Here is a 15,568-nt window from a genome sequence, read left to right as displayed (position 1 = left end):
TTTCAATGGATTTGATCAAAGAGGAAGTGGGAAGGGGAAGAGGTTCTGAGAAAAAGGGAACTTCAGTGGGAGGATTGGAACGGGTAAGAGGAGAGTATAGAAGAGGTGATGTGGGTGCCACAGGAAAAGAAGTAAGCCTTGGGGGTGAGATGGAGAAGAGCCTACTGATGATATCAATTAAAGATATCAATTAAAACAGGCATCCCATGCACTTTTTTTAATCCTAGAGCCATGGTCTTCTCAGTTCTGAGAAAAAACAGGTTGGGGAGATCAACTAAAGCTCTACGTTACCTTTGGTTAGGTTGGCCCATCTAGTTAAGAATTCGCATGAGCAGGGATCATAATTTTTGAACATGACACCAGCTGGCATCTGAGAGGGCATCTCTTGAGAGGGCTTGGAGGATTGGGATCCCATAACTAAACAATTGGAGATTAGAAAACAAGAGTACAGTAGTCCCCCCTTATCCACGGAGGATAGTTACAAGACCTCCAGTGGATGTCTGAAACCACAGATAGTACTGAACCCTATATATACTATGTTTTTTCCTACATATGCATACCTATGACAAAGTTTAATTTATAAATGAAGCACAATAAGAGATTAACAATAACTAGTGATAAAATGAACAATTATAAAAATATACTGTAATAAAATTTATGTGAATGTTCTCTCTCCCTCTCAAAATTGCTTACTGTACTCACTCTTCTTCTTCTTGTGATGATGTTGGATGGTACAATGTCCTGTGATGAGATGAACTGAGGTGAATGACATAGGCATTGTGACATAGTGTTAGGTTACTATTGACTTTCTGATGATAAGTCAGAAGGAGGATCATCTGCTTCTAGACTGCAGTTAGCCACAGGTAACTGAAGCCACAGAAAGCAAAACCACAGATAAGGGAGTACAGCTGTACTCACCAGGAAGGGTTATGCCATCACAAAAACAGATCCTGAATAAATCTGGAGAGCTCAACATAAGGCGAGGGGCTCAAATCCTAAAGGAGACTTACTGAACTGAAAGGAATGAGATGATCCACAGAAGTGGAGAGCACAGGGACTCCAGTGGTACCGCACGTGTTTCCAGGGGTTGTTAGCTCCTCAGGGTTTGTCTCCTTCAGATGTCACCTCTGACACCATATAATGTCAATCTTAAAATAAAATAATTGATGAATTATCAAAGCAAATTTGAGTTTATTTGAGAACAGTAGAGGAATTAAAATTCAGGACAAGCAGACTATGGCAAACCACAGGTATGTCTGAAGAGACTAAGGGAATGTCAACTTTTCTTAGGTTTTAGGAGGGAATTAAGGAGAGTTATTGGAAGAAAAGTTCATTAGAGGAGAACAAAGAGTTTGAGGTGGTGGTGGTTTCTCATGGGCTGCAAGCAGTGGTTAGCACATTGTCGCTGAGGCAGGGCGGCATCTTCCTGCTGGTTAAGTAGGCTGTGACGAGGGGTGTGTGTGAGAGAGTGCTCCCTTCATGGCTCCTCGACTCTGTTATAAGATTCCCTTTATTAATTTTCAAAACTGTATATGTGTAAATAATATGCTTACACTCTCAATTCTTGATTTTTCAGAGTAGCATTTATATCAATGATTGTACTCTAGAACCAAAGATCAAAGGTTAAAAATCCAGTGTAAGTTAGGATTCAATTTCAACTTACTTGGCAGTAAATGAAATCTAATATTGTCTACATTATAAAAGAGATCCCATTATTAATTTTATATGCAGTTATTCTTTAACATTTTCCATTTTATTAAATATATACTCTGTTTTTCATTTAATTTCACTTGAATTAAATTGCTTTAAGAATATGATGGCTACAATGTCTTTTCGCTTTTAATTGATTCCATTGAGTGTGCATTTTAAAAGTCATTATCAGCACCATTAATTCAGTGCAAGTAACTATATTTATAAAAAACTTTGGGTTGAAGTGGTGCTATTATATTTTTTCTCATAGGAAGCTCTGATCATGGCAAGTATGGACCATCCACACTTAGTCCGGTTATTGGGTGTCTGTCTGAGCCCAACTATCCAGCTGGTTACACAGCTTATGCCCCATGGCTGCCTGTTGGATTACGTCCATGAACACAAGGATAACATTGGATCACAGCTGTTACTTAACTGGTGTGTCCAGATAGCGAAGGTAGGTGCCTGTCATTTCCCGTGGAAATGACTTTTCTGGCTTTATATCTCCTAATCTAAAACAATTTGAGTATTAAAAACATTTCAAGTCTTTCAATCTATTTAAGTAAAACAAATTATATTTGCTCTATTGAAAGATATGTTATAGGGAGGTGTTTACATTTAAACTACAGATCAAACACATGGTCTTCTTACACGTTTTTTGATTATTGTGCTGTGCTGTTTATGGTATATTGACCAAAGATCAAAATGAATAGCTTACTAGTCAGGAGGAAAAATTGTTATGCTGGATTTGTTCGGCTTTTTGTTTGTTTTGATATAGTTTATTTACCAAAAAAAATCTGAGAAAGAAAAAATTGAAGGTCTGAATTGTTACATTTTTAGATGATTTTGTTAAAATAGCCTGTACATTCAATTCTCAGTACTATCAAGGTTCAAATTCTAAGTATTTTCCTAGACATTTTCATATTCTCAAGGGGTCTTTAATGGTTTGGGGTTTTTTTCTTTTTGATCTGGCACAAAATCTCAGAGATGTAACATACATAAGGAAAGTGGCTTGGATCTTAGTACCCGGGTGGTGGGGGAGGTGGCGCTGTGGTGAACTAGACAGCATCTGCCCTCTTCTAGGAGACTCTGGCTTTTTCTATAAGATTTGTCTGTCTTCTAATTTTTCAAGAGGGGATATAGTTCTGGATTTTTTTGTTAATTCTCCAAATTTAAATCTTGGCTCAAACTTTTGAAGTGCTCTGGGAGCCAAAGCAAACATTCATGTCCCGCAGTCCACAAGTGTGCAAATTCTGATGTACATTCCTTATGTTCCAAGTAACCATTTATGATTATCTGTTCCAAGGATAGTTCTTGAAAATTTTCTCTTTCCAGATATTTAGGGCTGAGATGAGTTTTAACTCACTCTTTCAACTCTTAGTTACATCAAAATATGACTTCATATTCTGTAAATTCCATATGTTCGTCTTTGCATTTGTGTGATATAAATACCAAAATGTTAATTTAGTGGTTTTAGCCTGTTTCTTTTTACAATCTAAGAGTGAATGAAAATACATTACCAAAGGAGAAATTTGAGATGATTCTTAAAATGCAAACCCAAAAAGTCTTTTGAGGGAAAAGCCCAGTTTAGTTTTACATACTATAAGTCTCAATATAGTTTCCTTATGGCCCATGTATTATAATTTTGTGAATATTACATGACAAACTCACAACTGAGAGGATTCTTTATGGTAATGAAGCTTGAAATATAGCTCTTCAAAAATTGATTTACTTATCTAAGAACTTCTATAATTTATAAGGTGAGCTAAATATGCAATAGAAATTCTCAAATCATCCTAGCGCTATAAATGAAAACAAAACTAAACTTCAGATTTCTTAGCTCTTCTCTATATTTCCTGCAGTACTTTCCATAATTTAGCTTTTGTCCTTAGGGATTCATGGCATTAATATATCATCTATACGAGACTATACACTCTAATAATAGAAACTACTGTGAGTTCCCTGAATAACCACACTGTTTTAAACCTTTTTGCCTTTGCAAATGCCATTTCTTCTGCTGAGAAATATTTTCTCAGTTTCTTGAGTCACATAACACGACCTTTTTCATCCATCAACACTGACAGCACTCCCTTCCTTTCTGGAGCCTTCCCTGGTCAACCTCTGTCTCTAAACAGAAGTAACTTCTGCATTAGTTCTGGTCAATGATATCTTGAAAATATTTTTATTATTTAAATGTTAAACTATGTGTCTCCATAGCTCCCTAAATGTACGGCAAGTTTATTTAGCCATTTATCCTTCAATAAATACTTGTGGACACCTACCATGTACCGGGTACTATGCTGACTGAAGTGTTTCGGGTGAACAATATGGACGTGAGCCTGGTTGTCTCTGTGTACCTTGATGGAATGAACAGACATACAACAAATAAAATAATTAAGTGCAGGATTAAATGCTATGCTTCAGATTTTGAAGAAAAATAATTACAGGAGAGACTTTAGGGAAGACCCCACTGAGTCTTGATTGAGAAGACTTTGGCCATGAACAGAAAATTTAGGAGGAGGAAAGATTACACAGAGTCCTATAGATATAGTGACCATGTAATTTATCATCAAAATGGGACAATTTTAGGAGTGAAAGGAGGCTCCATTGCTAGTTACATCAGGACAGCAGAGCCTGGTACGTGGGAGCCCTGTACAGCATGGGAGTTTGGATTTTGTTATAAATGCGGTAGGTAGTTATTGAAGTATTTTACCTTGGAAGTGACATAAACCAATTTATGCTCTAAAGAGATCATGCCAGTTTATGTATGCAGATTAAATTGAGGCAATGCAAGATGGACATGAAGATACCAGTTAGAAATCTGGGGATAATGAAAATAAGGAGAAGGAAATGCAATTAAGATATATTTTTGAGACAAATTTAAGGCATTTGATGGTTGATTAGCTCTGAGCAATGGGGGAGGGGAGTGTGGTGGGGCCATCTCCTGAGGTGGAGAAGGCTGAAGAACTTATCTGTAGAGAAAAATCAGGAGTTCAGTTCTAGACATGGCAAATTGGATAAGTTTATAAAATGTGAAATTGGACTGTCAATCAGGTAGTTGAATTTGGTTGGGACTATAGATTTAGGTTTAGGAGTGATAGCCATTTAAATACATGGGAATATATGGGATTATCTGGGGACCGACTGGGTCTCATTCATACTTCTCAACACATAAAATTGGGTCTTATACAGAGTAGCCATTCAATAAACCTATTTAATTAATATTTTTAAGTCATAAGGAAAATAAAAAATCTACCCTTAAGGAGGGAGTCTTTCCTTCATCTTTTTTCCTACTCTGGGGGCAGAATTGTGTAATGCTTTGGGAAACAGCATTAGGGTCAGAAGGACCTACATAGTATGTTCATGCTCACTTTTTGGTTTTGTGAGTTTGAATTAAGCTAGTCGACCTCTCTGAATTTTTGTTTCTCAATGTATTAACGGAGTTAATTATTTTTACATTTTTTCTCATTGCAAAATGAATAGAATATTATCTACCTGTGGTAGGCTGAAAAATAACCCAATAGATGTTATGTCTTATCCCCGAATCTGTGAATATGTTACTTTACATGTTAAAAAGGATTGTGCACATGTGATGAAGTTAAGGATTTGAGGGTGAGTAGATTATCCTGGTGGGCCCAACGTAATGGAGAGATCTTTATAATGGGAGGCAGAAGGATTAGAGTCAGAGAGAGAAGATGCAAGGATGGAAGCAGAGTTGGAATGAGGGGCCTTGAGGATGGAGGAAGGGGCCATGCTGAAGAAAAGAGCCGATTTCTAGAAGTTGGAAAAGGAAAGGAACCAGATTCACTGCTGGAACCACCAGAAGGAATGCAGCCCTGCCAGCACCTTGATTTTAGTCCAGTAAAACTGATTGTGGACTTGTGACATCCAGAGCTGTAAGAAAATTAATTTAGGGCCCGGCTCGGTGGCGCAGCTGTTAAGTTCGAACGTTCCGCTTCTCAGCCGCCCACAGTTCGCCGGTTTGGATCCTGGGTGTGGACATGGCACTGCTTGGCAAAAGCCATGCTGTGGTAGGCATCCCACATATAAAGTAGAGGAAGATGGGCACGGATGTTAGCTCAGGGCCAGGCTTCCTCAGCAAAAAGAGGAGGATTGGCAGTAGTTAGCTCAGGGCTAATCTTCCTCAAAAAAAAAGAAAAGAAAAGAAATTTATATGGGTTTAAGCCACTAAATTTGTGGTCATTGGTTACAGCAATAGAAAACTAATACACTTCCTCATAGTGATTTGCAGAGATTCAATGAAATAGCCCACGTAAGGTCTCTGGCTCGGCTCCTAGAATGTGGAGTGCTTAAAATCAACCTGCATTTATTAGCTGTAGGTTGAAAGCCTTGAAACAGAGAGTTGTTTTAGAAACGTCTGTAAAATAAGAGTAATGTGGTCTGAATAAAGACAAGCATTTTACAAATAGCTATTTCAATAATTTAGAGGCTACATTTTCTTTGTTTTCAATTCTCACCTAGATAGACTTGTGAAAGTAAATGAGGTATCCTCATAATTTCTCCAATACCCACTTTCATTTTGGCCACATCCTTTTTTTGTTGACAAAGCTGGGAGGAGGGGGAGGAATGATGCTGTAAAATAACCAATTTATATTTGTGTTATAATATACCTGTGGAAAGGTTAACACAGAAATGATAATGATAGCTAACATCAAGCACTTACTCTGCGCGAGCACTATTCTGTGTATTTTATTCATCAATTAATTTGTCTCATCACAAACCTGTGAGGTAAGTATCATTATTATGTACTTTTCACGGATCAAGAAAGTGAGTCAGAGAGAATTTAAGTAACTTGATTAATTCACACAGCTAGTAAATAAATAGTGGAAGCACTAATCTATGTTGTTTTTATATATAAGGAAGAAAGTATTTTAAAAATATTTTCATGCATATTCTGTTTTATTTCCACTCTTCCATTGTTTCATCATTCTACAAAATTTTATATAATAGAAAACACAAATTTAAACACCAAATGTGTTTGCCTCTTATAGGCAACCATATTCACTCTGCATAAGCTGCGTTTGGAACTTGATTTAATTTGGTAAGCAGAGCAGAACACAATATTATTTAATGTTCATATACAGCCGTATGCTTTCCTGGTGTTTTATGAATCAGAATAGAAGATAATGTTGAAATTCCTTCTTTCGTAGTGTTGCTAACAAGTTTGAGAAACAGTTTTTAAAGACAGCTTAGCTTATTCTGAAAAATATATGTGAGTTTAGAGTGAAGGAACTTCATGGTGAGTAACGCTGATAATGACTGTGTCCAGGTAGATAAAGCATGTCTTACACACCTGGCATCTGCTTGGTGCTTTATGTGCATTGTGTTATTTCATCTTTACTGAACCTCTAGCAGGTATGGCCCGTTATTCTCCCAGTTTATAGAGAAGGAAATGGGGGAAGTCCTAAAGGATACAGCAGCAGGTTGAGATGCCTGGATTTTACACAGGTAACTCTGATGATGTCAGAGCCAGGTCTTCAAACCATTTTTCACTCTTTCCTCTCCAAACAAACACATGTCGCCTCACCTTAGTCACTTGCTCTCTGTCCTCCAACAACACCCCAAATTGAGGAGTGCTGAGGGCATGACCTTTTGTCTGTAGTTGTGTCTCATCATTAATCCCATAATAGGAAAGATTCTTTAATGAATAATCCTTTTTATTGTCTTCATGAGAATTTTTCATTGTCTTCTCATCAGGATGTATGTCACATCTTCAGGAGAAAGTACTAGATATTTCTTCAATCATGGGGGAATATTTTTCAACCAATGTTTTGCTTGTAAAATATTATGAAAAAGCAAGCTCAGAACTGTCTGTGAACTATTGTGCGGTATAGATAGTGATCCCAAGTGACACCATAAATTAAGAGTTTAAAATGCATAGTCTGGCACTAGTTTATGTTAAGCACACAGACTCTAGAACCAGACTGACCAGGTTCAAATCCAAGCTCCACAACTTATTAGCTGTTTGGCTCTAGATGTTACTTAATCTCTCTGGGCCCCATGAAAATGGAAGTAAGGATAGTACTTGCTTCACAGAGTAATTATGAGAATAAGGTAATATTCATAACGTGCTAAGAAAATTGCCCAGCGTAGACTAAGAATGTATACTACGTGTTATTTTGGATAATATCTGAGTAGAATACAATAAGGAAAGACATATTTTTAGTTAGAACACCCTAATGATGTCATTTTAAAAGTACCTCATTTTTAAATCCTAGATATAAAAGATTTAGCATTGGTTTTTAGACCATTCTGGGGATGGGAGGAGGTAATCTCATGTGTAATATTTAATAATTCTGACCTTTGGAAGAAAGAACTTGTCTCTCATCCTCATGTACTTTCCTACACAGGTTCGTAAGTTGCTGTTCCACAGGTGCTATGGCCTCAATTCCATATTAGAAATTAAATTATTTGTAGCATTGAAAACATCTGAAACTGCCATGAAACCACCAGTAAACTAGCAAGATTTGGGGTCAGGAGTAATTCTTTGAATCAGATAGCCTGTTACTGAAGAGGAACAAAGAAAAAATTCTAACTTTTCAATCTCAAACCAGAAAAAGTTAATATTGGTCTATCTCCCTATAACTGCACAAATTGTAGCCCCTGATTCCTTTCTAAGGAAAATATTATTTGAAGCTTTTCTGTTATTATTGTTACTGTATTTGTAAAGTGTGAACACTGAGTATAGGCTACTTTTACTTTTCAAAATCTTGAAACCTTTCTCAGAGCTTTGCTGCCCTTTTCACTTTGCCGTCAGATTTTCTTCGGAGGCTCTCATTGGTTTGCAGTTTAATTCAGATGTAGAGTTTGAAGGGCTTTCTTTTGCTGTGGTGCACATGTCCATGGTACATTGTATCCTTCAAGATGATTCATTGTCTGATTAAGTCATAAATTGACCCAACTTTAAATTTCTTCCAAAAGAACATGGAAATAAAAGTCACTCAATATTTTAAAGAATAAAAATTAACCTAATATGTTTAACTAAAATAATTTAGATTCTGCCTATAAATAAAAGCTCTCAGTTACATTTTTACAAATAGATTGATTCCAGCATTTATGCTTTATAGGAAAAGTATTGTTCAAAGGTCAGCATGATGTTCAGTCCAGTTTAATAGATTTTCTCAGTTGAACTTTTTTTTTACTTTGTTCCCCAATTACTTTTCTTATCCATTCATATTTTTAATTGGAGTTAATGAGAATTCTATGTATAGATGTGACCTTAGACATATGCACATTTGTGTATAATACATGTACAATTTAAAAGTAATCAATAGTCTAGGAAAGAGGCAGAACACTAATAACATTCTAGAAAAGATGAAATTAGCACTTATTATGTATAATAGTAAAATAATGATATTTAATACTGTTTAGAAGTTTGTGAATACCAATTGACTGAATGGGTTCCTTGGGCAGGTTTTGACACAGAGAAATGATCATATTCTATAAAGGTAGTGGAGAAGAGGAATATTGGAATTAAAAGCCATAGTGTTAGCGGCATAGCTAGATTCCATTTAGTGAAAAGTCACAATTTAAATTAAAATAGATTATTTTTCCTCTTCATATAATCACTTTTGGGGAGAGACAAGGATGTAACATTGCTTAATCTTTATCATTTTTACTGATATTATTTAACTTTGAAGACATTATACATTCTGATGAGTTTTCATTAGATCTTTAGAGAAATTCAGTGGCATGAATCTGACTTAGTAGTACAATTTTATTCAGAGTAAATATCTTCAGTGACTTTCCTAGGGTCATGCTGCAAACTAGCCCAGGGATAAAGAACTGAACTCAGAATTATGGACAAGTCATTGATTATTTCATGAAGATAAAATGTTCAATATTTTTTCCATAGAGGCAGCCAATTGAGAGAGTTTTTGCAGAATCTCCGTCCATTTCTAAGGTCTGTGTCTAATTAGACATTTGAGGTCTGAATCCAAGAGGAGATTATCTCTGGTCTTTATTTAACCAGGAAGGATTCATTTATTTATTAATTTACATCTTTTTTTTCTTTTTTTGAGGAAGATTAACCCTGAGCTAACTATTGCCAGTCCTCTTTTTGCTGAGGAAGACTGGCCCTGAGCTACCATCTGTGCCCATCTTCCTCTACTTTATATTTGGGACGCCTACCACAGCATGGCTTTTGCCAAGCAGTGCCATGTCCGCACCTGGGATCCGAACCGGCAAACCCCAGGCCGCCAAGAAGCGGAATATGTGCACTTAACCGCTGCGCCACCTGGCTGGCCCGTATTTATTAATTTAAAAATTAGTAAGTTATGATTTAGCAGGTACTATCTCAAGATCTGCGGATTCAAGTTAAAACAACAATGTAAACTCCCTCTATTGCAGTTTTTATATTCCACTAGTGAAGACAGGCACAAAAACCAAGAAATCAAAAACCACTGCACTACTGCCTCCTGTAGCGAGAGAGGAGAGATGGCCCTGCCTGCAGAGTGTTAGGGCGGGACTGCAAAGGAAGCTGTACTGTGTCCAGGTTCTAGCTCCATCGCTAATCATCTGCATGACTTAGGGAAATTCTTTGATGTCTCTGAATCTGTTTCCTCATCTATAAAATGGGCAACAGCCTCCATTTGTCCAGCTGTTGTGATGGTTAGATGAGATCATGCTTCAGCTGTGCACATTTGCTACCAAAGCTTCAGCGCTGAATGGATGTCACGATGAAATTAACTAAAATGATAATACATTATTTAATATTTATTATCATCAATATTAACTTAGACATGACTTCCACAGAAAGTCAGCATAGAGTAGCAGAAAAAATATGAACCACAGAGAAATACGATCTGGGTTTGAATCCCGAATCATAGTTATGAGAGCTTTGAGGCTCATTTTCTCTTTTGCCAAATGAGAAAGCCTATGCTTGCATGAAATGAATCAAACCTATGTTTATCAAATTTGAATGAACAAATAGATACGAGCAACTGATACAATCTGAAACATTAGACAAAACTTTCTACAGAACAGAAATATATATATTTCTTCATTAATTGTTACTCGTTTATTATATTCCTTTATTCATTTGTATTTATTTATATGCATTTATTCATGTGTACTTATTTATTATTGTACTCATGAATACAGCAAAATTCCATTGAGAACCTACTATGATTACAATGGTGAAAAATAATGGATTTTGGAATTAGAAGATCTGGCTTTGAATAACAACACTTATCAGTCATTAGCTGTGTAATTTGGGGCAAGTTTCTTAAACTCTCAGAACTTCCTTATCTAAACATCAGGATAATAATATTTACCATATAGGGTTATTGTAATAATGAAATAAAACAATAAAGCATGTCAATATCTTAACATGTTGCCTGACACCTAGTATTGCTCAGTAAATATTGACTTTTTTTTTTAATCACACAGAGCAGTGGTCTCAAGGCCATTCATTTCCAACGAGGATTGCTACACCTTTGCATAAATAAAGAGTTCACTTGAATTTTTTTTTTCCAGGACAAAACACAAGTCTCCCCAGAGAATTTTTTCCATCATTTCTTTGTGTTGAGCAGAAATAAATACGGTCTGAGGGACCAGATTGGAGGAACATCACATTACTTCTTGTCTAAATAAAAATTATTCCAGCTTGGTGCTCAACTATCAGAGTTGGTCAGAAATTCCATTTTAATCGTGTATTGGAAGGTTCCCACAGGATTCGTCTAGGGATGTTGAAGGATCTGGTGAGGAATACATGGTGCTTGGCAAACAGGGGCAGGATCTCCCTTTTGCCGACCTCTGTAGTTGGTACATTAAAGTATTGTTTGTTCAGCTCCATGGAAGCAGAGCTGCCCAATCTGTCCGTCAGTTATGTACAATCCTTATAGCTATGACATCATTGTCCCTCTCTCTTTTTTATTTGGCATATAACATAAGTGCCTATTGCTCATGAGTCTGGATCTGCTGAGGGGCTCTGGAATCTTGGCTATGCTCACTCATGGGTCTGCAGGCTGTCTGGCTGCCAGGTAATCTAGACTGGGCTGATGAGGGTGACTGGAGGGACTGGGCTGTCCTCTTCCATCAAGCTAGCCAGAGCGTGTTCCCACAAATCCTTGTCTCATGGTGCCCAGTCCCCCAGGGCTGGGTATCCATCCAAGCACGACCACTTGAGAGGCCTAGCACCTCTACAAGTACAGAATGAGAATAGGCACTGAGGTCCCCTGTCCCCACCCCCCTTCTGGAATTGCCACCAGTAACCCTCTTCCCTCTTCAGTCTTAGAGAACCTAACCTTTTTTCTCCAGGTTGTTGGGTTCGGCCTCTTCCACATTCCACCCTCATCTCCACTACTCAATAGAAATAAGTCAATTTCTCAAACAACAAAAGCTAAGTGAGCCTTGTCTTCTGGGTGCTGCTGCCTTGGAATTGCAATGGTAGGTCCTGCAGGACAAAAATCCTTTCAAGATGGAGATCTCAGGAAGAAACACACAGATTTTCCTATTCCAAAGACACAGGCACTAAAACGCAAACTGGTATCTTAATAAAGTATTTTGCTGTGTATCTAAACGGATAGAAAAGCAATAAGAAATTCACAAGGAAAGGACCCAGTCCAGAAAATTTCCTTTGTGGAGGTGGTGAATCTTTAAAAAGGTGATTATCGGAACTTGTTAAAATTTTGACACAATGAAGAGGCCCAGAAGATTATCTAGTTCAGTGATTGAAAAAAAATGTTGAGGCATGAAATTGTTTCTTTAAGTGAAATCTTACTTGGAAATCCAAACCAATAAAACTGAGCCATAACTGGAGCAACAGAAGGGTTTTGAGAGGGCTTCACGGAACCCTGAGAGTTCCCTAGGTCCTCATGGAGACCAGCCCCACGACCATCTGATGTGCCTGTGTAGAAGATGCGGAAACTGAAGCCTAAACAGAGGATGGAGTCCATTGAACACCACAGTGCTAGTGCTATTAAAAGCCGAGATCTGAATCTATACACTACTCTGGCACCCCGGGCGCCCCAGCTGAGATCAACTGATGGCCAGCACCCCTTACCCGACTCCACAAGATTTGTGATCCCTCATTTGTCATTTAGGTGAAATAACTCCTACAGTGGTAGAATCAGTCTACACCTCTTGTGATAATTTTTAAATGATCTAATGAACTTTTTTCTTTCGCCTATAGAATATTAAATGAGAGGCAGCTAGCTCATTTTTACTTCCAAGTATTTTGGGTTTTTTTAGTTTATCTTCCAAAGGTTTTTCTTTTTTTCTTTTTTTTAAATCTCTTTTCCACCAATATTCTTTCCTCTCCGTCTTTATGTTAGAATGTCTAATAACGTTGTAACCTCCCAAATTGGTGCTAAAGCACCTGGCTGAAATTGAATCATGTCTATCCCCTCCCTGAAACAACCTCACACTGTTTATTTATGTGCCAAAATCTCATTGCCTTAAAGGAGGATGCTATATAAGGGGTAGTCAGGGATAACAGAGAATCTCGATCGTACCAGATGAAAATGAAACTTATGGAGACAGCTTCTATAGCACAGGTCCCAGAATTGCAGTGAAGCCTTAATTATTTCCTGGGGTTTGCATGAAATATGAAGGTATCTCACTTAGAGAAAAAGTCATTTAGATTGTTTCTTGTCTAACCTATAAAATAGCAAGCTTCCCTTTTGCTTTGCCTTGCCTGTGGCTTGGTTTGGCATGCTGAGCAACTTCAATTCGGCTTGGAAGTTACTCCACTCTTTAAATGGCAGAGGTTTCATTCAGCGACCATATGCATTCAGAAAGCAAAATACTTAATTTCTTTACTGTAAATTTATGCTTTAACTAGTACTTTTAATGTACTGTTTTGACAGAAAAGTGAAAGCTATCCAATCCAAATGGATTAAATTGCGCTTTGTGTGTGTAAAGTGTTCACAATTACATCTATTAGTCATGACTATGTGAAGCGTGGTATTGTAACAGATTTTAGGAGCACAGTGAGTTTCTCAAAAGCAGAATCAAAGTAGCAGGACTGGCATGTCTAGTTTATTGCTCCCCTATGGCTCTTGTTTCTAAAAGTGCAGAAGTAGATACAGTATTGCTCTATGGAAGCTGTGATCTACATTCATGATCTTTCAGATGTATGCATGCAATACCATCTTCCCGCAGATTTCAAGATGTTTACAGTAATTCAGAGAGAGAGGACTTGCATTTTGCTGCACAAAAGAGAAACAAAGGATGAGGAGATCAAGCGATTTGACTGAAAACAGGAAAACCATATTGGGACTGAACACAAAACACAGATTTACTTCCTTCTACACCTGCCCAGTTCTTTCTTCAAAGAGCCCTCATACAGGTTTTTTATTTTGGAATAACCATAGATTCACAGGAAGTTAGAAAACATTTAAGAAGAGGTTCCGTTGTTCTTCATCCTATTTCCCCACTGATAACATCTTGCATAACTCTACTACAATATTGCAATCAGGAATTTGACACTGGTAGAATCCACAGAGCTTATTCAGATGTCATCAGTATAAAACTGGTGTGTGTGCATGTGCACGTGTATAGTTTTCGCAATTTTGTCACGTGTCGATTCATACAACCACCACCACAATCAAGATCCAGAACTATTTCATAACCTCGTGCCATCCCTTTATAACCTCACCTACCTCCTAGTTCTTTGTGTTTAATTGAATTCAGATCTTGCCATGATTGATGTTTGTAATGACAACTTATTTTTAAAACATCTTCTTGGACTTACCATGCTTTGTATACTACAATGGACATATACTACTCTTAACACCAAATTTGATTCTAGCATTAGTAACTTGGCAGACTCTTACTTCAAAGGATATCTTCCATAGAATTGCACCAAAATATTCTAGAATGGTGGCTATGGAAAAGAAGAACTTGGTTCTCTACTCTTGGTGTAGTTATGTGAACTAGGAAGCATGCAATAGTCAAAATGTAATATTAGATCTTCTTGTGATTACTTAGTGGGAATATCTACACTCCTACTTCTGCACTTCTAATTACTGTAGGAAAGTGGTGTGGCAGGTCACTGACTGCAGAAGAGAGATAGCCGAATCAAACCCAGAGGCGTGTGGAGCTAGAAGCGAAGAAAATTAGGCTAATAATGAAGACAGACTGTAAGTGAATAAGAGAGAGCAGTTAAGGCTTTATGCCAATCTTCACCTTCTGAGAAAGTTGAAAAATGTGGAATAATTCTATTTACTATCATACACAATGAAATAAAATATACGCAGCTTGTATGATATATATGTATGTGTGTACAAACATAACAATACATATATACATATATGTAGATGTATCTGGTATTTTTGTATATTGTGAATATAAATATATTAGTAAGAGGAATTCATGTTTTAAATGTAGAATATTTCTGTGTAGCCAAAATTCCACAACGTTCAATTTAATATGTATATGTGGAATTAGTGTAGAATGGGAAGAGCCATCATTGCCATGATTAGAAATATTAGGCTAAATAATATTTGTGCAGAATTTCACTTTCCATCACCTAAATTTGATTGATTAAAAGAGGTTGTTGGTAGATGTTTGTTATTTTTCATCAGGCTAAGGTGAGAGATGAAGAGAATACATGTGTAGTTGTGGAAAGGATGCGTGAGCTGAGCAGTGATGAGCACATGAAGAACAGTGGCTGTGGGTCAAAGATTTTATCCTTCATTAAGGAGCCTTTTCCTGAGCTTAGTACTACCCCATCACAAAGTGAACAAAGGATGAGCTTAATGATGGTCATCTATCAGCTAGTCACATTTTAAGCTTCAGGATCCTGCTATTCCCAATGCTCTACTCCTTGACAAGGCTAATTGTATAATTACAATACTATATCACCCACTCCTGGTGCACTTTCATTGGCAAGGACCAGAAGGAGGAACTCTGA

General features: G+C 37.2%; 1 protein-coding gene across 6 annotated transcripts in view; it reads left to right on the top strand.

The window, feature by feature from the left end:
* ERBB4 (erb-b2 receptor tyrosine kinase 4) overlaps window positions 1-15,568 on the top strand; it is a 1,102,331-nt gene that overhangs the window by 938,501 nt on the left and 148,262 nt on the right. For all 6 annotated transcript variants that reach the window (XM_023644065.2, XM_023644064.2, XM_001488767.6 and 3 more), the window contains one exon: window positions 1,961-2,146. In XM_023644065.2, the coding sequence (XP_023499833.1) occupies window positions 1,961-2,146 (186 nt within the window). The remainder of the gene's footprint in view (window positions 1-1,960; window positions 2,147-15,568) is intronic.

Source organism: Equus caballus, chromosome 6, assembly GCF_041296265.1.
Source record: "Equus caballus isolate H_3958 breed thoroughbred chromosome 6, TB-T2T, whole genome shotgun sequence".
Classification (NCBI taxonomy): domain Eukaryota; kingdom Metazoa; phylum Chordata; class Mammalia; order Perissodactyla; family Equidae; genus Equus; species Equus caballus.
This window is presented reverse-complemented; position numbering and strand designations above follow the sequence as displayed.